General features: G+C 39.6%; 1 protein-coding gene across 1 annotated transcript in view; it reads right to left on the bottom strand.

Annotated features, from left to right (window-relative positions):
- LOC135421547 (connector enhancer of kinase suppressor of ras 2-like) overlaps window positions 1–25,737 on the bottom strand; it is a 172,691-nt gene that overhangs the window by 13,657 nt on the left and 133,297 nt on the right. Inside the window, exons 14-19 of the mRNA XM_064670139.1 lie at window positions 23,406–23,440; window positions 19,210–19,258; window positions 16,691–16,739; window positions 15,203–15,378; window positions 13,688–13,761; window positions 8,121–8,192 (exon numbers count right to left, since the gene is read on the bottom strand). Coding sequence (XP_064526209.1) covers window positions 8,121–8,192; window positions 13,688–13,761; window positions 15,203–15,378; window positions 16,691–16,739; window positions 19,210–19,258; window positions 23,406–23,440 — 455 coding nt within the window. The remainder of the gene's footprint in view (window positions 1–8,120; window positions 8,193–13,687; window positions 13,762–15,202; window positions 15,379–16,690; window positions 16,740–19,209; window positions 19,259–23,405; window positions 23,441–25,737) is intronic.

Raw genomic sequence — 25,737 nt, forward strand, 5'->3', positions numbered from 1 at the left:
CATTCAGCGGCTTATAATGATAAAATCTCTTCTGAGAAAAGAAGTAGAATCTCCATTTTAGGCTTTGTGTTTTTTAAAAAAAGCATGAGTGAATGTTTTTGAGGTTAATCAGGAGTTATACAAGTGCTGAGATTACAGATCATTTTCTTACGGTTAACTTTTTTTTTTTCCCAAGGAAATGCAAACTCAGTTCAAAAGGAATGCTGCATAAACTTGATGAATTTCCTTGATGAGCAAACCACCCTCATTTTTTAGGAAAACTGGCAGTCAAGGTTATTAAAAGTTCTTTATGGGGAGCTTGGAAACTTGGGCATTTGGTTCTGAACTGTGCACTGAAAGCCTTGGGGGAAAAGGGCAGGTCCCAGGAAGGCAATGGGAGCATCCATGAGCTCTGGGCTCCCCAGGGATGGATGAGGATGACCTGTGGGAGCTCTGGGCTCCCCAGGGATGGATGGGGTGCCCCTGTGAGCTCTGGGCTCCCCAGGGATGGATGGGGAGCACCCATGGGAGTTCTGGGCTCCCCAGGGATGGATGGGGAGCACCCATGGGAGTTCTGGGCTCCCCAGGGATGGATGGGGAGCACCCATGGGAGCTGAGCTCCTCAGGGATGGCTGAGGGCACGTCTGAGTGAAGGTCAGGCAATGCCAGGCTGTGTGTGCCACACCTCACAAGCAGCTACAGCAAAACCCCAGTTTGGGGTTGGTCTAATTTGATTTCTAAGCTGTACCCCCATAGCTCTTTGACTGCCCCATGGGCACAAGCAGGCACACATGTTCTGGCAGGTGTCATTTGCAATCCCACTGTACCTCAGCTGGACTCCTCTCTCCCCACCACTAAACCACACCCTTTTTCTTTGGGAATTTCAAACCTCTTTTCTTTTGATAAATAAACAACTTAACCAGCATGTTTCACTAAGTTTGACTCTAGGCCACCCAACAGAGCACAGGGTTTGCATTCCAGAGAGAAATTGTGATGACATGGAGAGGCACTAAATAGCCCAGAGATCCTTTGCCTCAACATTTCACCTTCAATACTGTACAACATCCCCATGGATATATAATCTCTGTCTTACCAAGGCACGTTGTAACAACCTACAGGGCACCAAGAAATGGGTTAATTATCTTTTATTGCCCTGGTGAACCAAAGGCAGGGAAAGGTGAGCCTCAAGTAAAGTCATCAAAATGCATAAGTAAGTTTTATGCTTTGTCTCAATTAAATTCTAAATAAATCAGACTTGGCTTTAATTAATTCTGTTGGTAACCAACAGGCACTGTTGTCATCGCTTTGGGATAAAACAGAGCTGCCTGGTAGGATGTAAAGTTAAATTTACTGAGATAATTCTGGTTAGAATGAGGGGTGACAGCCCAGGGCCTCCAAGAGTCTGAGTGTGCCCCAGGCTGGACAGTGATGAGCACGAAGGCACCCGGGGCAGAGAGGGACTGACGAGCTGCTGCAATAATCAAAGCTGGGGACTGCAGAGTGAATCATGCCTGAACTGCCCCCAGTTGTCAGGAGCACATCTGCTTTCTGATCACCCAACAGAAACACTGGAAAATGCTAAAGTGGGCCAAACAACCAGGAAACTACTTCACATTGCCTTGCTCTTCAACACACTGTGTTAAAAACAAGAATATACCATCCCTCAGTGTACAAATGCAATAATTTCTGGTTCCTGGCTGCTGGAATTTACTCCTGCTGAACGGGGGGCTAAGCCAGCCCAAGGTCAGTGGGATGTTCTGGCACTAAAGGCAACTATGCTTTTCATAGTGGCATCACATTCACCCCCTTTTCCACTCTGTTCCTTTCTAACAGCCCAGAGTAAAAAAAAGCACAATTAAAAAAATAAAACAACTCGACCATCTCAGTCATCATAAATTAGAGAGAACTAATACCTTTAGTGTAGAAGAATAAAAACCAAAGGCAAGAGGGAATGCTTCTTTTTTTTTTAAAAAAAAAAAGATGCAAGGCCATTATTTTTAGTGTTATAGTTAAAACTGTTTCATAAACTCACAGAGAACAGGTCAGGAAGAAGTGGGTTGCTGAGGCTCAGATAAGTTTTATTTGCTAATATCCTCTGCATACACTTATTGCACATACCAGATGGCTGGTTTAGAGAAGAAACTGTTTAATTCAAGTGAAAAAGTAAATAAAGAAGGAGGTCTTTTCCAACCCAATCGATTCTATGATTCTATGATTCTAAGAACATGTCCTGAGAAGGTGTAAATTCAAGAAAAAGTCCACTCACTTTTACTACTTCTTTTTGTTAAATGTTCCTTTAAAAATTAAATCAATGAAATCCTGAGGTATTAAAGGATAGAATAAATAAATAGTTACATATTTCATATATATACATATAAATAAATAAATAAATAAATATAACTTGAATGCAAGAACTGCTTTCTTGCTTCTTTTCATCAATAATACTTGCACTCCTTTGTCACGTCAGGTTTGAGTTATACATGTTTCAGTGCAGGAATATCTCTTTCTTCACTTTTGAGATTGCTTCTACACTTGAGATTTTTTGGTTAAAATGAAAAACTAGAACTAAAGTGGAAGTTAAATTTCACTTGCATCGAGTTACCTTTAAGTCTATTAAAATAGAGATTCCCTTGAACCATTTATTTGATACACAGAATTTATTCAGTGCAGTTTATATTTAATTTCTAATCAAAAGCTTTGTATTATGCTTTTTTTACATCAGTGGGATAACCATATTTCAGAATTCACCGCAAAATTCTCTGCAATACAGGATTAGATTTCAAAATTGATTTTGTACTTGTTATGCTGCTTCTCCCTGACCATTCTTTCCTACTGGACACCTAAAAAATCAATGCATTTCCCATTTGGGTTCCTAAGGTACATTATTTTCACTGTTTCCTAAGGCTGTGCAGGTAACACGTTCATTTAACAGGATAAAGCTTCCTGTGGCAGGGATGGTTGAAACGATGCCTTGATTTTCCTCAACACAAAAGAAGCCTGAAAATGTCTCCCAGTGAAATATAACACAGAGCAGAGCGTTCTCAATGAGCTCATCCCTCCCAGTGTATCAACTCTCAGCAGCCCCTGTTCCCACTCTTTTATTTGTCACACTTGCTGGGATTTGTTAAGTAAAATCATTCATGGGATAAACTGTAAGTACTCTCTGATTTGATAATTTGACATGACTGTTGATCTTGTTTCATGCATTGTCTTCTTAGATTTGTCAGCCTGGAAAAACAGGGAAAAAAGCCCCAGACAGCTCCAGAGCTGACAAGTGAACCGTGGCAATTCGTGCCCTCTTCGCATGTGCATCTACTTCGTGCACTTAATGGGATAGTTATTTTTATTTGCAATTTTTTTTTGAACTTCACCCTGTCAAACAAAGGCACAATTATGCCTCTCTGCTCAGAAGTCTGGTTTGGCGTGGGTTTCTTTGTTTGGTTGGTTTTGGTTTTCCCCAGTGGGTAACAGACAAAGGAAGTTTATTATTTCTGTAGCAAATAAATTACCCTTCTGGCAATAAAATAGCACTTACTGTATAAATACAGTCATGCAGCACTGAGAATATGCACACAGTAACTGATAGACTATAATTTCACATAAAACCAATAATAATCCCTAAGAAAATCTACCAAAACAGTCACAAAAATTCACTCAGCTGGAACTTCTCTTTGGTAATTTTTTCAAGTCTTTGCCCCAGCTTTCACCAAATGATTGAGCCAAAAGAAAGTTCTGGAGAAAGGAAACATTCCTTATAAGCAACAGAACTGAGTTTAGCATGGTCTGAAGTTTGGGTGGTTTTTTTTGGGATTTAGAGGGGATTTTTTTTAAGAAATGGGATGCTTTACTAAAGAAATTATATAATTCTACTTTCACATACGTAGTCTTAAAGGAATCAGATCAAACAGATCAAACAATCCTCTTAAGTGCCCAACTATTTAATTATGATATTACTTATTTCTCTTACTAAATCTTCAGGTCTGGCAGTGTTAGCTCAGTGTCTCACACCCCAGTTTGGACTGAGACACATGCAGAGCTGGAATCACTAAACCTGCAATATTAAATGCAGCTGAACTCTTTGGCTCCCAGAAGAAACTGGATCAACTCACAATGGTATTATTTACAGCAGAATATGATTAAGTTAATTTTGTAATTTAAATTAGTGCAGAAAGCCAATGCAGATCCTGCTCCTGCACCAGGGAGGAATTCACACCTGAATGCTAATTTGAGTGGATAATTGCAATTGTGGATTGCAAACTCCTTTAGTGCAATGCTATAAACCAGAGGGTCTCAAACTGAATTAAGGGGGAAATGGTAATTCACGGCTCTATAGTAAGTCATCCATAAATCCTAGAAATGAGGAGCTGGGTGACAAGCCAAGGAAAGGAGATTTGGAAGACTTACAGCTCACTCTTAGGAATTCCTGGTGTTCTCCTCCACTATTGCCCTGCTCACTCCCATAAACGTTGTGATTTCACCTTGTCCCTGGGCCTGCAGCTCATTCTGATCACAAAATTGTTCTACTTGTGCTGAAAATTCTGAGCTTTTGTGTGAGAACAATAAATTAGAGGGCTGACATGGCCTCGGGCACGGGTTTGAAACAAGTTTATGGGAACATAAAGGAGGAAGGGGAAAATCTGCTCTTTATGTCTACTTACAGCACCACTGGGAACCTCCATTTCAGGGATTTCTGTTTGAAAAATACCTTTCCTGTTCTGCAGAATTCTCTCCTTGCTTTTCATGGAGTAAGAGCCCTGCAATAATTTAGCTCTGTTGTTAAAGAACTGTTAAATTAGGCCAGGCAGATGTGACACTTCTCCAGGAGCTCTTGTTTTAGGGGGAAAATGTCTACTAGGGCCACATGTATGAAAGTTTTACTTGCCAAGGCCTTTTCTGAGGTGTTGGTTTCTTTAAAGCAAAGACAAAGTACAATGAAACTGTAAAAGCTGTGTCAATCCTGGCTCACCATCTGATTTGGCCAAGACCTCTCAAGGACACTAAACCACCCCAAATTTAAGGGAGACATTTGAACAAACTTTAGTAACAAACAGGATGATTTAGGGGAAGTCTGGAGTAACTCAGTTATACTCCATACATAAAAGTAGATGGGAGACACCATAACATTTGCTTGTAAACAATAGAGACTTAATTCACAATACTTCAATTTTCAAGCAGTTTCATTTTAAAAGAAATATTGAGCTATAATATTTCAGGTCTTTCCTTGAAAAATATTGGGTAACCCCCATAAAAATCAATCAATATTCTGTTTCAGTAGCAGATATTTGTTATGTGTTTTGAATGAACGCAAAAGATTTATGGGAGTTATTAAAATTGCAAAGTTAACCCAGTTATTCAAATCAAATGTGATCAAATTATTCAGCTTAAAATAGAAACTTTTTTAAATTTAATATTTGGAGCCCATGAGGAGGTTGTAAATGCACTGCACTGCAGACTTCAATGACATGGAACTTTTAAATAAAGTAGATATTGTAAAACAACCGAATATTAAACTCAGTGCTAATTAAAGCCATAAACAGGTTATGTGTGGGGTGGTAATAGATGAAGCACTTCTGGGAAATAAGGCCTTTAACAAGCCTGGAGTAGCAAGCAAAAGATGAGCTCATCAATTCCATTATTAATTCATTTCCAAGAACACGACTGTGCTCGTGTAAGACCTGACAAAACAGCACGAGCATTAATTTTGCAGAGCCAAGTGTGTCTGCACTGGAAAGCACAGCAGGAAAAGCTCAGCCCCAGCTGAGCACCTCGATCTGTACAGACAAATCAATTCCTGCCTGTTGGGTACAACCCCCCCACCAGCAATGCTGGGTCAAAGGCAGATGAAAATATTCTGGAGTGGGAAAAACTATTAAACAGCCAACCTGATGTAAGAAAGTCTAAAAAGAGCTGTTAAAACAAGAGCTGGTGGCAAAGGCAGCTGAAGAAAGAGCAAAGATTCCCCACATAGTGAATAAAGAATGTTCCTCTCCACGTTAGAACTCCTTTCCTTTTCAGCATGAAGGATCTACCCTTCTGTCAGCATGGAAAATCCAGTTAAATTTTGTGGTGACAGCAGGAAAGGGAGATACCATGCAAAGCATTTGCCCTATTTCCTCACATTACATGGTCAGCAGTTTGCTGGGAAGAGAGAGATTTGTGAAATTAGTATTTTAAATGCACTTCTCATCTATGAATCTCCCTTCCTCACTTTGAATTTCACACAGGGCGTGTGGGAGAAGGAGTTCCAGGAAGCATGGAAAAGCTGCAGGGGATGCCCAGGGATTTCACAGAGGTGGCAGAGTCATCCATCATTTGGGTGAGGAGAGAATTACAAGTGTTCCACAGGAACAGCGTTGCTGAACGGAAAATCCTGCACAAAATACTTCAAGCAGAAGTTCACCCTTTGCCTTGTCCCGTGGGAATCAGACCCAAAAAAATCAGGAAAAAGGGTCTTGTAAATTCTGAAGTAAAGGATGTGAAGTGGTGGTATGATATGAAAAGATGTGCTGGCACCTTCCCAGCTGTTCCTCTGCTCAAAGGCTGTACACTGCCATAAAGGCAGCTCCTTTGGCTCCCCATGGAAAAATCAATGGATATTATAAAAGCAGGTTATTGAACTATGTCAAGACTTGCAGGTTTTCCTTGAGTCAGAACCCTTTATGTATAATAGATAAATATGATCGATGGCACTTCAGCGAGTGAGAGCTCCCACAGTAACTAAAGCCAAGGCAGAGACCACGCTGAGTTAAACAACAGAACACCCTGACTTTGGTTTAGTCTGAACAAATCTGAGCCACACAACAGAACTGAACAATGGAACATTAACAACAGGGAAAAAATACGCTTCAGCAAATTTATACCCTGAAAGTATCCTGGTGACTGAACCTCATCATCCTCCTCAGTGGACAATAAACTGGCCTGAGCTGCTTCAACCCAGCCAGTCTCCTACACCAACACAGTGTCCTGAAAACCTTGGAATAGAAATGTTCAATTCAATAGTAATTTTTAGGCATTAGTATTCCAAAGAAAAATCCAGCTGTATCCTGATGTAGCTCTGTCTTTCCAAGTAATAACAAACTAAATCTCAAAGTTTTAGACAACTGTGACAGGAAAGATTTCAGACTTCCCAGTGTGGTGACATTGTCCCACGTGTCCTTGCTTTTCACTTCAGCTGGGAATACACAAACTCCTGATGGAACAGGAGGGGGTAGGACATTTGACTGTGCCTTTTGGAATCAAAGGCACCATCCCACCTTTTCCTGAGCTCTGCTTTCATCACTGAATCACAAGAGAAGCACAGAGTAATTTGGGTTAGAAGAGCTCTCAGGAGGTGTCTGTTCCCACACCCACCCACATTAAAGCAGGACCAGCTTTAATGTGGGATCAGGTTGTCCAGGGCTTTGTCCAGTTAGAAGTTTGGAATGTCCTCCCAGCACACCCCAGGACATCTAAAAGCACACTGCAGCCCCCAAAATGGAACTTTGCTGGCCTCTGCTTTGTGCTGGGACAGTGCTGTGGTGAACAAAATTAGTTACTTCTGAGTTTCAATGTTGGGGTTTTTTCTTGGGGGTGGGGAGGAAGTTGATTCTTATTTCTTTTTATACATAAATATATATATATATATATTAATTCTGGCACAAAAAATACATGCATCTCAATTTCAATCCCATTCCTGTTACAAAAATTACTCCAAATTGTTTTTCTCTGTTTTTAGGTCATGTCATGTTACTGTGGATTGTCACCAGAGCTAACTTTAAAATACCTTGTCCCATCACTGGGCACACTCTGCATGAGCCTTGGTGTGCTTGCATTGTTTTTATATGACAGAAACATTGATGCCACTAAGACTTCCAATCTTAACAAAAAAAATCACAAGTGTGATAAACCTTATACCCATTAATAAAACCCAATTTCTAATTAATGTAGATGAGACCAACACAACTGACTTTCCTTTGCAGAAAATTTCAGCAAAGTGAGCCACAGAATGTGATGTGTTTACTAAAATTAATGGAAGCCTGAGTGGACTAAGTCCTGAGAACACCATCAGCCAGCATGATGTCCAAGAGTATATTCCTGTGGAGATGAAATGCTGAAGCACCAGGATAAAGAACATCCCACGACCAAGAGGAGACACAACTCACCTGTTCATTTCTTCAAGGCAGTCGGTTGCAAAGTAGAAGCTCTTTATTTTGGGGTGACATGCTTTGAAGGCACTATAAAAAGAGCACAAAGAATAAAACCCACCTTTTTTCAGCTTGTCTACAAATACACAAGACTGCCCTGCTCGGTGATTCCTCAGCATGGGACAGGTTTCACAGGCATTTGTAACCTTCAGGCTGAATCTTGCTGCACAGATTTACAGCTGGATTCCTCCTGCTCTGGTTACATCTCCATTTGTGAACCTCATGCTTTGTAAAAATTCCAAAAGCCCTTGAAGGACTTAGAAATACAAATCCTTTCAATAACCACTGATGTTTCACATCTAACAAATTCTTGACAATCTTATTGAGTATATTGAAGTACATCTTAGCTGTATTCCAAAGATCAGCTAGGGGAATAAGGGTTTGATCCCCCCACCTCTGCTCATATATTTGGATTTTTTTGTGTCCTACAGAAAGAAATATAGAGGGCTGCCAAGTTCTGTTAAATTAGAAATCACTGGAATACTAGATAATAATCAGTCTGACAGCACGGGTGATTATAGTTCACATAAAATGCTTTTATGTGATCTAATCCCTGGGCTCTCCCTCAGCTAAGAACAATAGTCATATTTTTACAAATTTTTTGTATGGGTATAATGAAAATGAGCATTGCTATCAAGGAAACCACAAACTCCCAGCTTGAAAGACTATTAATTTGATTAGGTGGCAAATGTTAAAAAAATGCCACACTATCATTCATAACATTTATGTTAAAATACTGACATTTAGGTAGTAATTGCCAGATGTAAGAACCAGATTAGGAATCATTACACGTGTAATTATGAAGAACCTGTGATGCAATGTTTCCACTATTAATAGCTTAAATGCAAATGAGTGTTTTATTAATTACTACAATTTCTTTCAGTTTTCAGAGACAAAATGAAAGCTGAGGAACCTTCCCTTGGTCACACTGATTTTCCTATATATTGTATTAATTAAAATGCATCCAGTAACAGGCTTTCTTAACAGAAGTCTTACAGCAGAGCTGTATTTGTGTGCAGTTTCCTTTTTCATGAGATTAGAGGTATAAAAGGGTAAGGTTATCTTTGCACAGAAGGTCATCATAAAACATCTAAATTCCATAAAGAAGACTGGAGAGGTATTTCAGTATTGTTTTGGTATCTGGACAGTGATAATTCCAACTGCAAAGCTTCATCCCCCCTGGCTACTTCTGTTTTGTGAATAAAAGCAGTGACTAAATGTGAAATCCCACACAGGGTAGAACATTTCTGCTGCCCACTAGATGGCATAGGCCTGTTAATTATACCTACTTGGGATCATTATATAAATGCAGTTTTAAGGGTGCTCTGATCAAATTGATGATTTCTTTTACCCAATTGGTATAACATGATTTTCATGTCAAAAATTCTCACTATTAGTGTCCTGCTTGTTGTTGCAGAACTTTTTTACTCCCCTGTGCCCACCAAGTACCAGCAACTCCAAGTGATTCTGTGAAAACAGCTGCTGTCTGTCTGTGGATAAGAAAAGTGGAATAGTTTTGTGCAAGCCTTTATGCCCACGTGAATTAGAGCAGGACATTACACATCATTAATTACACAGTAATCAGCAAACACTGCACCTCCTCACAGAAATTCCTCACAGGGCTAAACTTTTAATGCTCAAAATAGAAAATCATGAGTGAACAAACACTCCTGCGTAGTTATATTTTTGGTCTGAACTCTATGCAACATCTACACCTTCTCCTGTTCCATTTGCCCAACATGTCCCAGTGCTGAGGTGGAAGGATTGGCTGGAATTGGGGAGGATTATGTGGTGGATCTAAAGATCCTAATCCTCTCGGCTAATCCTGAGAGAATATCACATGATGGACTGCCTGCTTGTAAATAGGATTATTTTCCTAGACAGGACATTTACATACATAAAGGCATTAAAATGCCAATATTGGGGTTTCAAGTGAACCTTTTAAAAGTTAGAAAATGTCAGAGTTAGTGTGATAAACACAATTTAATTTGGCTCCACTGCACTCTTGTAACATCAATCTGTGATCATGGATCATTTTCTAGTGGAAGGAGTCCCTGACTGTGGGCAGGGGGTTGGAATAAAGTGATTTTTAAATGATCTTTGAGGTTCCTTGCAATCCACACCAGTCTGTGATTCTGTGATTATTTATTTGACTGTTACATTCTCACAGTAACTCCACCTCAATTAAGGGACAGGGAGGTGAAATCAGGACTATGCAACAAATAAGGCACCACAGGCTCCTGTCTCAGTTGGTAAAGAATTTGTGAATATGTCATAAAATGCAGAAACAGCAAGAATTTTGTCAAGGGTAGATCAGTTAAATGCTGCAGGTCTTCCTGCAGAGGAGTTCTCACATGCCAGGTCCCAGCAGACTTAATTGGTTACTACGTGAATGTTCCTTAAGATCTTTTTGCCTGATATTTTGTTGATTTCCTGAGATGGTGACAATTCCAGCTGCAATAATGGATTGCACTGTTACATGTTTACAGACTCAGAAAACAGCCCTTTATTGTTATGACATGGAGATCCTGATTCTGTGCAAACTCTTCACTGAAATGTTTTGCAGTTCTGTGTCAGGGCTGCAAAACATGACAATAAATCCATCTTCATCTCCCAGCAGTGTCACCAAGATTATTATTAGGGAAACATTTAGATACTCCAGCATTTGGAACAGAAGAAAATTCTCCAGGGAAACAACTCGAGATGCATAAATATGAATAATGTAAAAGAATGATATCTATATATTTTATATTTTGCTTGTTTTGGAGGGCCCCAAACTGGATGCAATGATGTAGATGTGGTGTAATGAATGCCAAGGATAAGGGAATAATCACTTCTAATATAGCCCAGGAAGCTTCTTCCCTGTGGGGACCCAGTAGCTGCTCAAGTGGGGTTTGCTGTCTGCAAGCCTGTCAAGTTCTTTGCAGAAGTAATAAAAACTACTAAAACTGTAGTAACACTTAAGCTAGAACTTCATCTCTATGTTACTTAAAACTTCATGTCTCCTTGCACCACATCAATGACATTTGTGTAGAGCAACTGCACAGGCTCAATACAAAGTGCCAATTTATCCTTGATAAATTCAAGACCTAAATTTGCATTAACCAGGCAATGAAAGTTTTCACTGTGTGGAAACTGTTGAAGGTTCAGGCAAAGCACTAGTTAATAATGATTAATTATATTACTAGTTCAATTAGTTTTTATATCTGGGGATCAGCTTCATCATGGGTCATTATAATTACCAGTGTCTTTGAAAATAACACAATGTTCATGTCATGCCACAGCGTGCAGACTGAAATAACTATGATTCCTCATACAGGATGACCATTTTTAATCAGGAAGATGCAGGTGTTGCCTAAAAGCAGTGGAAAGGTTTTCAGTGTCAATGCAAAAAGCCTCCTTTCACAGGGATGAGGTCATTCTAGGTCCAGATATAGCCTGGAGAGCTGAAGCAGTCTGAGATAATAATCAGTGTACCTTCATTAAATGCATTACTGAGGCAAATCATCAAACCATACAGAATAATGCAATTACTGTATATTCTTGTGAAAGCTTTCTTAAGGCTATTCCATTTCCTGTGTGCTGTGGACATCAGGAGCAGTGAAGCTATGAAACAGAACTCTCCATCCAGCAGAAGAGTGGGAAAGAGAAATCCATTAATTATCCCAGTAAGACTTCAAATCCTTTTGTTCAGAGGGGTTTGAACATTTCACATCAGTGGCTCTGAAAATAACAGAAATCTGAGGGGAAATCCAAGCTGAGTCCCAAAATGTTCTTAGCTTTGCTTTGAGAGAGCTGAAGAAGTGACAGTGGGATTTTAGCTTTTCAGTGGAATCAGGCAATGGAATGAGGCTCCTGCCCTTGGTAAGACAGCACAGGACAGGGAATGCTTTCCATGTGTGCTCCCAGGGGCTGTGGGTTGGAGCTGGCTGGGTACAAGCAGGACCCTCCACTCCCACATGCTGGATATACCAAATTTAAGTGAGCCTGACGCTGCACTTACATCCTCTGCAGTTTCAGAGGAGCAGATAAAACAATGGCAAATGTAAAGTGTGGGTTTTATGATGGGGGGAAATATATAAATGATAGTCCATGAAGGAAGAAATCAAAGGGAAATTCAGCTCAGGAATAAAAAGGGAATATACTATGAACATCTTCATTATACTTTTACCTCTGGACCTGCCTCTTTCTGAAAGGATTCAAAGCCTGAAGGTTCTGAGCTTTCAGCCACGTGCAAAGTTTCAGTTAATCAGACTTTTTCCTGAGCACACCCCCTCCAGAAGTGCTTCTCTGAGCAGAGTTCTGAGGGATTGTGCTCTCATGCTTAGAGGAAAGCTCTGGAAGCTATTTCTAGCTATGCACAACGACCTTCTGTTTGATCTTGCTTAATTCACTTAAATCTGTTAAGTGCTTTATATTCTAACAAAAGGGTATTATTTTTCCTGTATTTCTGTTCGATATCATTATTAATATCTACTCATTGCTCTGAGGTATTTATAGTGCTCAGTTCATGTGTAATTTCTATAGTGATACCCTCAGCTGAAAGGAGGAATAGAAGTATAAATTACACTATCTTGTACTTCTCAGACACAGTAATAACATCTCCTTGCAAGAACAGGCAATGAAGAGGTTTGATTTTCTGATGAGCAGACTCTTGTAATTCATATCTTCAATATTTCCATTGCACATGTGTTCATAGTTGTAGGACTTGTGTTCCTCAGATCAAAACTGCATTCAGTCATTGGAAAAGCACACCAAAAATCCAGGATTCTTAGTTAAATTAGGAAAGCATAAAGAAAACACATGCAAGTAACTGAGGAGATACCAGCAAAGTGCCTGTCTGAAAGCATTGGAATTATTCTGTTAAACATGTTAATTCCAATCCCAACACTGCTTGGAAGTAATTTCCAGTGAGTGTCTGTTATTAAATATGCCTTAATTATGGAAAAGCTTATAATGTGCTTTTTACTGGGAGCAGAACGTAAAAGTAGCAATCTGCACATAAGCAATAATGCAATGCTCATTTTGCATATGGAACCTAAATATTTTAGCAGTTGAGAACAACACAATATTGGGTATGTAAAGCTTCCTCCATAAAGGAGAAAATTAAGATTATATTTACCATCCATTGCTATGACATTTTTAATGCTGTTTCCTACGGGCATTTATTGCACACTTGGTTCTTACCAATGTGGCTGTTGTGAACCTGAGAAAGTTTTATCTCTTGAGTAAAGTGTTATCTGTGTTTTACTTTGCTTACTTAGGTGAAGTTGTAACTGGGCTATGTGGCAAAATGAGCAAAGAGACTCAATTCACTGTAATCCAGCTATGAAGTTTACATTACATTATATCTTTATAATAAAGAGAAATACTAAAGCTTAAGGGGATCTGTGCTTCATCATTTACAGATGTCAAAGTTTTCTGAGTAGCTTCCTTTGGTGGACTTTGCAAATGTTTATTACTATGCACAGTAAACTTTCAAGAGCGATCCTTTGGTTTACAAACAAAACTGACACTTTACTCACTGTTTTCGTCTGCATTCAATTGCTCTGTCTATCCTGAACTCGGGTAAACTAATGAATCCTTCTGCTTTCTCATCCTGCCAAAAGAGGAGGAAAAAGTGTTGGTGAGGAAAAGCATAAAATTAAAGAAGTGAGAAATGAGCACCAGCCATTTGGGTTTTATACACAGAACAACTACCCAATCAATCAAAGTACTGAACATATTTTCCCCATACTGTTTTTACTCTGAAATGTATTTAATTCATCACACAACGTCAATAACTTTGTGAAGTAACTCAACTGACAGTTTCTCAAAGGAGGCCCAGCCATTCTAATCCCCCTTTGCTGAAGATCATAAGAAAACCTTCCAGCCACAAACACAGCACCTAAAATTGTGTTTAAGGCCTTAACAGAGAAGAATTCTCAGTTTCTTCATGATATATCTGCATTTTACAGGTGTTTGGTGGATGACTCCCATTAAAGGCACAATTATCAGCCCATCTGCCCTGCTGACAGTAACTGAGGAGGCTCCTGCAGGGACCTCACTGTGATTAAATGGAGAGGTAATAACTGGGAAGTGCATCTTGTCACTTTTTTTGCTTCTTTTGAAGTAATTCAGCAGGAAAAGCAAGGAGATGTATTAACACCTGTCAGATTTTTGAAGAGTATTAACAAGTGCACGATGAAGTCTGGCTTGGATGTACCGACAGCCTGATCCTCAGTGGGACCCCCAGTGCCACCACCCCGAGTGTGGCACTGTCACCAACACGTACAGCACAGAACCCGAGGGCCTTCATCACCCACACTGCTTTGGCTGACAGAAAAACACGAAAACTAAGGGTAATCGTGCTGCTAAAATTGTTCTCCTGAAGAAAATATGAGATATTGAGTAGAATATGCAACAATCACTGCACCTGCACACTGGGGCTCCCTGCAAACAAATGGAAAGCAGCATCCAACCATTTGGGGCTTCTCCCTCTGTTGTTTTCCCCCACATTTCTGCAGATTGTGCCAGTGGTTTTCAGTAAAATTTCACCAAGAGCAGCATTTTACACATGTGAAACTGCAAACTCCAGACTAATTCAGCAAAAAGCAAGAGGAGCATCTACATAAAAATAACTTTTAGAGAAAGAGATCTACACATTCAGATTTTCACATCTGCTTTCACACAATGCTTGACTAAGACAAATACACTTGATGCATATTACATTTTATACATTCCCTCACACAACTGAAACTGAGGAGAGCTGAGTGTGAACACTGTGTTAGTCCAAATAAACACGACCTGTGGAAAAGTATTAACCACTGACGTATTCATTTCTTTGTGAGCATCAGGAACATCTGCTGTTTTATTAAGCTTGAGCATGGACTTATAGACCTTAAAAAAGAATTTCAGATGAAATATTTCCAGCTAGAGCAACCCAGACCTGGCAATTAAAGTGGCAGTTCAGGAACATAACCAACCACGCAGTAAAAACAGACTTTAGCCAAAAGAATTGTAAAGCCGAAGGTTTCAGTTTTACTTTCTGCAATACTTACATTCTGGTTTGTGTACCAGTACAAGGAGGAATCCTTCAGAATAAACCAGTACTTTTTCCATTTCTGTGTGAAATAACCTTTGGCATCCTTTTTCTTCCAGAGCCAGCCCTCACAGTCGCCGTGCCCCAGGTCTTTGCAGGAGATGCGTCTCCTGCTCACGCTGGACAGGGAACTCCCTGAGAACACAGCCAGGAAAACCCTGCTCAGTACAAACACATCGCTCATTTTTAATGATGGTTCAATTCAAAACCCTCTCCAAGCTTCTGGGAGAGGAGGTGGAATGAACAATTTCACAAATGCCACAATGCTCTGCAATTTTGGTTCCAGAGTGAACACGAAATAAAAAGGGCCTGGTTTGTGCAATGGTTTATTTAATCCCTTGAGGTTCATTCCTCTTAGGGCTCCACTTTTGTCTGATTAAGAGGGGCAGCATAACTCCAAACTAAAAATTTGTATTTATTTATTTATTTGTATTAATTTATGTACTTATTTAGCCTCAGTCAGAAACTCAGAGTATGACACAATCTGTACACAAATGTAAATATTACTTTTTCCTCTTAGCAGCAGAAGGCCTGTCAAATTCTGGGAAATTTTAAACCCAATTTTTATGGTCAATAAAAAAGAAAGATTGTTCATTTCCATAACAATGCAATGCTTACATGTCTTTTATGCTGAGTTTAAGCGAACAGCAATATTTTAACTTCACAACATTCTGTTAAAGGCAGAGCACCAGGAAAAGGTTTTTCCCTTGGTGTTATTTCAGTAAATCCTAATGGAGATGCTTAGAACTTTAGTTGTGCCTTGTAAATATTATAAACCATGGAGTTTAAATTATAATACCATTTTTTCCTGCATAAAAACTTTGTAGGAAATTTCCTTAAGATATTAGATTTTTTTTTCTGTGAAAAATCAAGTTTGTAAAGATACAAGAATTACATTTGACCTGCAGCTGTGAAACAGGGAAGAAATTTAGAGAACATTAAATCATTGTCTCTTTTGTTCTGCAATGTTCCACAACCAAGTTCTCAATGATTTTCTCATTTAGAGTAACTGTCTGAGCTGTGTCCTGGGCAGGTTTAGATGTTCCAAAAGCATGTAGTACAATAAAAGGAACATTTTAAGGAGATTAAACCAACAAACTGAATTAGAGCCACGTATTGTCATATGAATTTATTAGGTTATAATTATTTTTCTGTTTATTGTTTGATGTCTCAAATAGGCCATAAATAAAGAAGGAGGAAATAGCAAAATATACAAATACTACCTGTCTTCTTCCTCAGTCAGAGGAAATTGTACCACTCAGCCAAGCAATATTATACCCTATAACACATTTATTTTGGTATTTTAATTCGGTATTTTACTTTGGTGTTTGCCATCACATTTAGAAATACTTGAGTTGAGTTGAACTTTGGCACTTGATCGAGCTCAGTTGCTGTCAGAGAAGGAGCCCCAGTTTCTAGTTTCAAAATGTTAACTGGAACCAGTTACCTTTTGACCATTTCCTGCTCTTTACCCTGAGGGAAGCGTAATGGAATGACTGCAAGGAGAAAAGAAATAATTATGGAACACCAGTGCAAGTAACAGTAAAATTATTTGTTACTATTGCAGTCAAATCATTAAGGATTATTTACATGAACAGCTATGAAGTAGTTTGAAAACTAAGGATACAAACTCACATGAATGATGCATAAATGACTGATACTTGAAGTTTATTGTAAGTATCAGTGAAATAGTCAAACAAATATTCGTTCAAAAAGAAATATCCACCCCAAACATTATATAGTTAATGTGGAAAGTCACATGCTCAATGACATGTTGAAGTCAGGTTCTTTAATTGTTTCCAGCCACAGAAACAATGAAGTTTGTTGGGTTGGTAGGTTGACAGAATAACTGAGGAGAAACAAAATAATTCTTTCTTTCTTTTGTGGCTGAATTAGAAAATTGTTACAGATTCTGAAGAATACCCTAAAGGGATCTCAATATTTAGACCTTCTAAAAACAGGGTTAGTACTCAAAACTGGTAAGAATTTACCTCAAAGATGTAAATGTTTAGGCACTCCAGAAAATAAACAGCTGAAAACAAGGCTCCAGCTACTGGAGAGACCAAGTTTGATTTTAAATAAAAGTAGAGGAGGGAGGAGTGGTTCTGGACATTTACAGACCTATTTGTAACTTAGCCCGTTCACAGCTTTGAACATTTTCTAGCAACTTGCAGAAATCAGCAGTTCCTGAGCACTAGAGGAGACAAAGGTTAATATTGCTCCTGTGCTGGAGGAAATGGGGTAAAATACAGCCACAAAACCAAAAGGTAAAAGTCTGTGAGAAAGCATTAAATGTGCACAACAACACTGGGGGTTTTACTGATGTACTTCCAATCACAGCAGCAGCATTGGTCAGTCATTTGTGGCAGCTGCAGGTCTGTGGTGACTGGGACTGAAACAATCTGTTCAACGTTCCTGCCTCCAGAAAAATGCATGAGGGCAAAGCAGATACCTTTCTGAAAAGGACACCACCAAATCTTGCCACAATTTAGATTAAAGAAATATAGTGATGGAATAAAACCCTGTAATTAAATGACAGTTTTCATAGGTGATTAAAGTTAAAGAACTGCCAGCCAAATGGCACATCTGGAGGAGATACACATCAGGATACTCACCAGAAACTGGTGTGCCATCATTTAATAAAAAAGTTTGAAAAATAATGAAAATACAAGCACAACAAACCAAGGAGAGCTGAAAATATTAGTTCTTCTAAAGAGCTAAGTTAATTAGTCTTACTCTGTTTTGTTTCTGCTCACACACAACACATTCAAAGCAAGAAAACCAGAGAAAGTGAAAGGTTTGCAATACCTTGGGAATCTGTAGTTAATTAGCACTGCTAATGTACAAAATTCAAGCTCCATATTCTGAGAGATAAAGGAACCACTATAATATAATTAACTTGGTGGCAAACACTGTAAAAAACCAGTCAGAACTCAGAGCTCTGAGTGACTCAGAGTTGCCATGGGAGACAGGCAGATGAGGGGAGAGCTCACCGGGGCTGACAGCGTTTCAATCCTTATCTCAAAACCACACCACAGAGCAAATGTCACAGAATGCACACCCTGCCACCCCAGCCCAGAGCAGCACAGGGGGGAAGGGAAAAAAACAAAGTGGCAGAGCTAAATCTGTGCCCCATGAAGGTGAATTGATGAGATCTCAGTGTCATCAGGGGTAGGAGAAGTGCTGTCACCTAAACACCAAACAAAAAGCAAAGCTGGCTCCTTGTACCTCCACTAGTTTGGACCTTAGGAGTTTTTAAGAAAAACTATTGATCAGAGAGTTATCACAACCACAGAATGGTTTGGGTTGGAAGAGACCTGAAAGCACATCCAGTTCCACCCCCTGCCATGGGGGAACCTTCCACTAGGCCAGGTTGCTTCAAGCCCTGTCCAACCAAATCACTGTAAAAAGTGCCAAGTCAAAGTGAAGAACTGACATCCTACAAATGAAAGTTCTGGTTTTTGTCCTTTGTATGAAGTATTTGCCAAATGCTAAAAAATAAAACAATGTCTGGCTATTTTCCATCAAAGAATGGAGTACCTCAAAATTGGTACAGCAAAAATACTTGAAAAACTTAATCCCATCCCTCCCTATAATTGTATTTATACTGTGTAAATATTTTTTAAAATTATTTTAAAAACTTTCTTTACCTTCAGGGCAACCCTTCCTCCAGAGGTATCTTCTAACCTAGACATTGTGTGTGATTCTTCACCCCAAACTAGCACATACTTCAGAACTTACACTAAGGTTCCTAAACTTAATTAGTACTGCAGACACACAACCTGCTGTGGTTGCAGCAGCCAATTTTCTGAACATGGAAATTATGTCTAGATTTTTGTTTTCAGCTGTTTCATAGCAGACAAATGTCAAGGTTTGGGATATCTTAAATATCTTCTAAAAATATGACAACGAATTAAACAATTGAGGATTTTTTCGTTCATTTAAAGTACATTTGTAAATCATTACCTTCCTCATGGATGTGTTTCCTGGATGGTCAATGGCAGAACTTGCATATCTAGGACAGAGAGAAGAAAGATGTCAAATAACCACAGGAGAAAATAATAATCTGAATATGTGGTGCATATACACAGACACTGTGCATTCCCAAATCTACCCATGACATCCTGCAGCACAGAGTTTGTAACATTTTGCTACAGGATGCCGCAAACACAAAAAATTTTATACTTCAAAATGCAAAAATACTCTCTCTGGTATATCTGAGCTTTCTCCTGGAGTTCTCTGGAGAACAGAGAACAAAGCAGGGCAACATCACCAGAGGCCTTTCCTTGTACGGTGCAAACAGTGTTGGCCATCGATGGAAATAGGACACTGAATCAGGGTCAAATCTGTCTGATCTGGAGCACAGATTCTTAAACACATTTTCCACTCGTGCCTTCAAAAGCAAGGAGAAGGAGAAGCCTTAAAATTGTGCCTGTGTTTCCCTTGCAGGGAGCTCAGCACACCCCAGGGCTCTGGGGGATGGCACGGTTACATTACGTGCTTGTGGAAGATGTCAAGGTTTCCTGTCATCAACTAAAAAAAGTCTCCTAAAGTAAAATAAGGATGAAAGAACACAGAGAACCCTGCTAAGCACGGAGTTTTATAAAAAAAGCTGCAGCAGTGACTCCAGTGTGTGCACCCATTACTCCTTTCTCCCCCGTGAACGCCCAACAGGGCAAAGGCTCCTGGTAAACAGGAAAACAAAGTGTCTGCTGCTCCAGGAACATTTAGTCCAACTTGCCTTCCTAAACCTCAGAACACTCCCACATGTAGTGATTCCACCTCCAGTTGCAGACTGTCATTTCCTAAATCACAACACCTGCTCAGAAGTGGAGTCACAACTCCCCTGTATCATTTACCAGAAGAGCTTCTTGAGAAATCTTAGTGTGCAGGAAACCACCTGCATGTTGTGGTTTGGGTTCTGCAGTGTCTCCTGCAGAAAGCAATAGCATCTCATAGTAAGAGAGGTGTCTGAACATCATAGTTGGAGACCAGGAAGAGGCTTGAGGTAAAGCACGTTATATTTACAGAAAATTACCCGTTAGATAATTTATAAATTGGTATTAGTGTAAGAATTAGAAACAGATTTGATGAATGGCTTAAAGCACCACATTGAGTACTAAAAGAAGGTTATGCTGAAAGGGGAAACATAATAATGGAGGAGGAATAATAGTGAAGCTGCTCAGCTGAGGTAGTAACCAGTCTTATTTTGTGTTTTTGCTAAGAACTATGGGCTACAATGAGGCTCCAAAGATGGGGAAGACTGAATTTCCCAAAGGGACTTGCAAACGTATGAGAGCAGCTAAACCACCTCCCTTGTAGAAATGCATTTCAATTCAGTGATATAAAGTGATGTGCCAAGTCCTGATTGAGGTAAGTAAACAGAATGTTTGCTGTCAAACCATTCAAATTTGGTAGCAGGGAAGACTCAAGTAGGGTTTGAGTGTGACTGGACAGTGTCCTACACCCAGGGGGTGGTGGAGGTCCAGCCCAGTGGGAAGTGTGATGTGGATGTGCCAGAAGAGTTTGGTGAAAGCAGAGGTGTCAGGCAGAGATATCTCACTTTTATTCTGCTCGAGGCTTGCCCTACATTCCACTCATCCGAGGGGTTTAAGAAGCTCCCTATTCCCAGTGCCACTCTGCAGTCTCGTGTTCCTCACACAGCTCCTGGGGCTTTCAGCACGTGTTCCCTGCAGCCTGTGGCATGTTCTGCTACGTACAAGAAATGTCTTCTGTTGTTTGGCTTTTGGTTTTGTTTCTGGCTTTTTTTTAAAGCAAAGGATACAATAATATCACAGAAACTCAAATAGGTCCCTGAACAGTTAAAATCCCAGAATCCCAGACTGGTTTGGGTTGGAAGGGACCTTAAATCCATCTCATTCCACCCCCTGCCATGGGCAGGGACACCTTCCACTAGCCCAGGTTGCTCCAAGCCCTGTCCAACCTGGCCCTGGACACTTCCAGGGATGGGACACTCTCAGCTTCTCTGGGCAACCTGTACCAGGGCCTCCCCACCCTCACAGGGAAGAGCTCCCTCCTAATACCCAACCTAGATTTCTCCTCTTTTGGTTATTGGATATAATGTTATTTCATCCAAATATATCAATCTCTCCACACAGTTTGTCTCCCATTCCCCAAAGCCTAACTCTATGGGATAAATATCTGAAAAATTGGTTTTATTTTGGTTTAAGCTGTTCAAATCACTTAAAAGAAGGTTATTAGGGAAGAAGAAGATATAATTCTGCCTCTTAAATTATTTTTCAGCATATTGAAATGATATAATATGGTTGTGTTTTGGGCCTGAAATCTGTCTGGGAGAAGGATTAGGAAAGGGAGAGTCATTCTATAAAAGAATATAAAAGAATAGCCTTTTGCTATGAAAGTTTGCCAAAATTTCATCAAGTCATATGTCCCTGGAAACTGTCTGTTGGCAGATGTCCTGTGGAGACGTGTGTCCTGTCCACCAGGGATGTTCCATCTGGATTGTGATGTCCCTGCCAAACTGAGCATGTGCAACCCTCAGAATAATTAGACACCCTTTGCTCTGTGAAGAACAAAATTCCTTTGCATCTCTTCCTTGTGGCTGCACAAAACTGTGGCTTGGAGAAGGAAATAAAAAAGGGATGAGACGTGGGACTGTGGTTTTGTGGAGTCTGTGGTTTCTTTCTGATACCCAAGGGGGGCACAGCCAGAAGAAAGGGGAGAAAAGGGAGTGACTAAACACAAGGAGAAGCAAGAGTGAGGGAAGAACAGGACAACAGCACCCAGGAAAGAGCTGAGAGACTAAGTAAAAACAGTAAATAATTTGGATTTACAGACAGCAGTAGGTGTCGAAAACTCAAGTATAAGAGATAAGAGCAAAAGGTGAAATCCAATTGTTACTTAAAAAGAGACAGAGAGTGACACTTTTCCCCAGGTAACCCTGCCCTGCACAGGATGGGGAATGCTCTGGGTCAGAAATGGAATAAAATACTGAGCAGGCCTATGTTTAACTTACTGCAAAAATACCCCTCCATTTAGCTGAGGTAGTGATGGTGAGATAACAGAATATACCCTGGTGATAATGGAGACTGGCTTTTATAAGGTGTCCCTCACTTTCCTCTCTGATATCAGTGCTGCTTGATTAATTAAATGCCATTTTAACCATGAACAGCTCCTACACCTGAGAAACACCAGCACATTCTTACCAGTAGAACTGCCTGTCAACTGAACTGCTGTGTTTACTAATATAAAGAGGCAAAAATGCTGCCAGTCCTGAAAAATCAGGCATGAAGTGGAGTGAGTTTGGTGATCAACAACTGATCCTGTTGTAGCTCTTATTTCAGCTGTAATGCAGAGGTGTTTGTGGCACTGAAGGAAATCAGCAGCAACTGTAAATCCTTTAGACTGGCCAAAGCACTCGAAATGTGATTAATTATTTTATATCCAGTGCATGGTTCAGCTTCTTAAATAGGTTTAGTCCATATACAGGGTGAAAAAGTGTAAAAAAGAACCAGTATCTGTGTGAACAGATTCCAATTAAGCTTAATTAGGATGTATGATGATGCCAAAGTATCTTTTATTTCAAACTTATTCTTTTAATGTGACTCATTGGATGCAACATGAACATGAACAGACATCATCAGACAAACTGTAGAGGAACAAAAGAAAAAATCGCTGTTTTCTTTGTTATAATTAATTGATTCACTTGGGATATAAAGGCCAAACTATTAGTATTTATCAAATATGAGTCACAAATGTAACCTGTAATTTTTTACTGACTGAATTAGCATGTAGGTGTCCACTGAAACATTCTGCCTGTTGGTTTCAAAAATCATGTTAGACACACATTGTGGTTCTCATCCTCAGAGCAAGTCTGAAATAGTGTATTTCAAAAGTAAAAATAAAAGATGGGGCAAAATGTATACTACTTTGTAGAAGTATAATTTCCCCCTCCTAGTAATATTTTATAAACTTATATTTGCACCTTTGTAATCTATGTTTATATCAGATGTTAGCAAATGAGAGTTCTGACAGTTACTGAATGATATTAATGCTGGTATCTCTAGCCCCCGAAAATTTATTGCTCAAATGCTGCAGCAAAGTTTCTAAAAGGAAACCAGCAAGTACAATTCATAAATATATTGTGTAAATATCTCAATAGAGAATAAGAGAAGCATTACCTTTCAGTATCTCCAGTGACTGTGTCCCCTGCTCTCTGTAGAAGAAAAATAAATAGTATTAAGCATGACTATAAACCAGACTTCCTTGGTGCTCTGAGCACATCAGTGTCTGCAGGGAAACAAGTCACAGAGGTAAACCACAGTCATTCTGTAACTCTAAGGCAAAGGAAGTGGAACATTTAGTTCAATTTCTAGCTAAATGTTATTTTAAAATGAAGATCATATTTAAACCAGCTTGCATCTGCACTTGTAAATTAGTTTAACCACTGTACAAGGGTGAGTAAAGCTCTTCAAAAGAAATATTTGTTAGAATGTCAGTGTTTGCAAAAATGTTAACATTTGAAAGGGAGTTGAAGTGTAAAGGGCAAGTGCTACAGTATAGAATACAGAATATCAGAAGGACAAACTGTCATCCGAAGTTTCTTTTATGACATTCTTACACAGCTTTACAGAACTTGATTTACTACACCGATTACTTCTCTGAGGTTTGGAAGTGAACATGTCTTTTAGTGCTAAGTAGTAACTGATTTAGGATTAAAAATAAAATCTTCAGGCTGTTTATGTTACTTTAAACCAAACTTTACGTGGGAGAAGTTTTCCCACAGCTAAAAAAATAAATTTACAAAACCTGAAATTACAAAAAAAAAAAAGAGCATTTTTTAAAATTAATGTGTATTTTTTTACAAATGCATTTTACAAATGCATTTTACTTGCAAAATCTTTGACAATACACTTCTCTGAATAACCAAAGAACAAACAGATAATTTTTGTAGGTACAATGTTCATGTTTTAATGTCACTACTTAGGCCTACAGGAGGTATTTAATCACTCATGGCTTCAGGGCACAGCCACAAAACCAAAATGTAAGAGGCAGGAAGTTTGCTTGGGCTGTTTGACTGGGCCCTGCACAGGGATATTTTTTCATATTTTCTAAGAAACCCTTAAAAGTGCAGGGGACAAGGACACTTTTTGCCACCTCCATCTTCTCAAGCCCCACTGGGGGACCCACCTACAGAACCAGTTCCCAGCTTTTACTGGGCTGTTTCTGCTGCAGGAAGAGCAGAACTGCCTCCTGGAGCAGGCAAAAAACCCCGAGGTGGTCAAGTAATCCCAAAAATAACCAATAAGTTTGGAGGGGATTGATGATCCCACAGTGATATTAAAATACCTCAGGAGTCGAGTTCATGCCCTGCTTGCACCCAGTAAGACTAAGGGCAGAAAGACATTTCCATGTAGATCCACATAACTACTTTCCTTCTTTAAGCATTCCTGATATTCGAAGCTTTCCTCAGATCCAAAGGAGAACTGGGAACGTGCTTTTACCTTCCACAATAATCGGGATGCTACAAATTTTACAACTAACTTCTTTTCCTCCTGTTGCCACATTAAATACCAGCCTTTTACTTGTCCTGCTGGTTGCCTCAGCTAAAATATTCCAGCCAGTGTGAGTATCAAAGATGGGACCATGTAAATAAGAGACCTTACCTGATGAAAAATAATGAAATAGTGCCCTTAGAGTTAAAAGCAGGGAGTTCTCTGACACACCTTGTTGAAATCAGGCAGAGTAGAAACTCCCCATTGAGGGAGCGGGTACACAAAACTCTAACAGGCTTTCCCAAGTGCCATAAATACCTCAATTCTCCTTAGAGGACACTGAAACCCAGCTTAGAGAACTTATAAAAATGAAATACCATCTACAAATATTCTCATTTTCTCGAAGCAGACTGTGAGAGGTAACAGCACACACCTAAAGCAAAATATCTGCTTGAAGAGCTGTTATTTTGGTGCTGCCAATGCACTGCTAAATACCAGTGAACCAGTCTGATCATCCCTGGAATTACTGTGGACAGCCCAGGAAAAGATTGTGTGGCCAACCAAGCAAAAGCACTTTGACAGCAGCACTCCCCATCCTGCTGTTATAAAAATAGAACTTATTCTTACCAGAAGGCTCAAAGCTTCTCTTATCCCTCTGACTTCTAGAATTTCTAATTTTAGCAACCAAAAGTGGGATTACTGATTCAGACAGGGTTGCCCATTCCATTCCTTCATTTTCTTTTTTAAAACTGTTCCCAAAATAAAAGCAAATGGTTCTATGTCAGGGTTTATTCACCTTCTCTCCCAGATGGGACTCATCCCACACTCCCTTCTCTGACAAAGCTCAAACAAAATGTGTTACACATTTTCACTGCTACTGCAGAACTGACTTATCTCCTTCCAAATCAATGCACAAAGAACACCCACATCACAGGTGATCACCTTGGATGGTGGTTCCCAGATTCCTTTTGATCAGATATATTCCAGCAGCTGTAAACTTTCACGAGGGTGATGTGAA

This window comes from Pseudopipra pipra, chromosome 13, assembly GCF_036250125.1.
Source record: "Pseudopipra pipra isolate bDixPip1 chromosome 13, bDixPip1.hap1, whole genome shotgun sequence".
Lineage (NCBI taxonomy): Eukaryota > Metazoa > Chordata > Aves > Passeriformes > Pipridae > Pseudopipra > Pseudopipra pipra.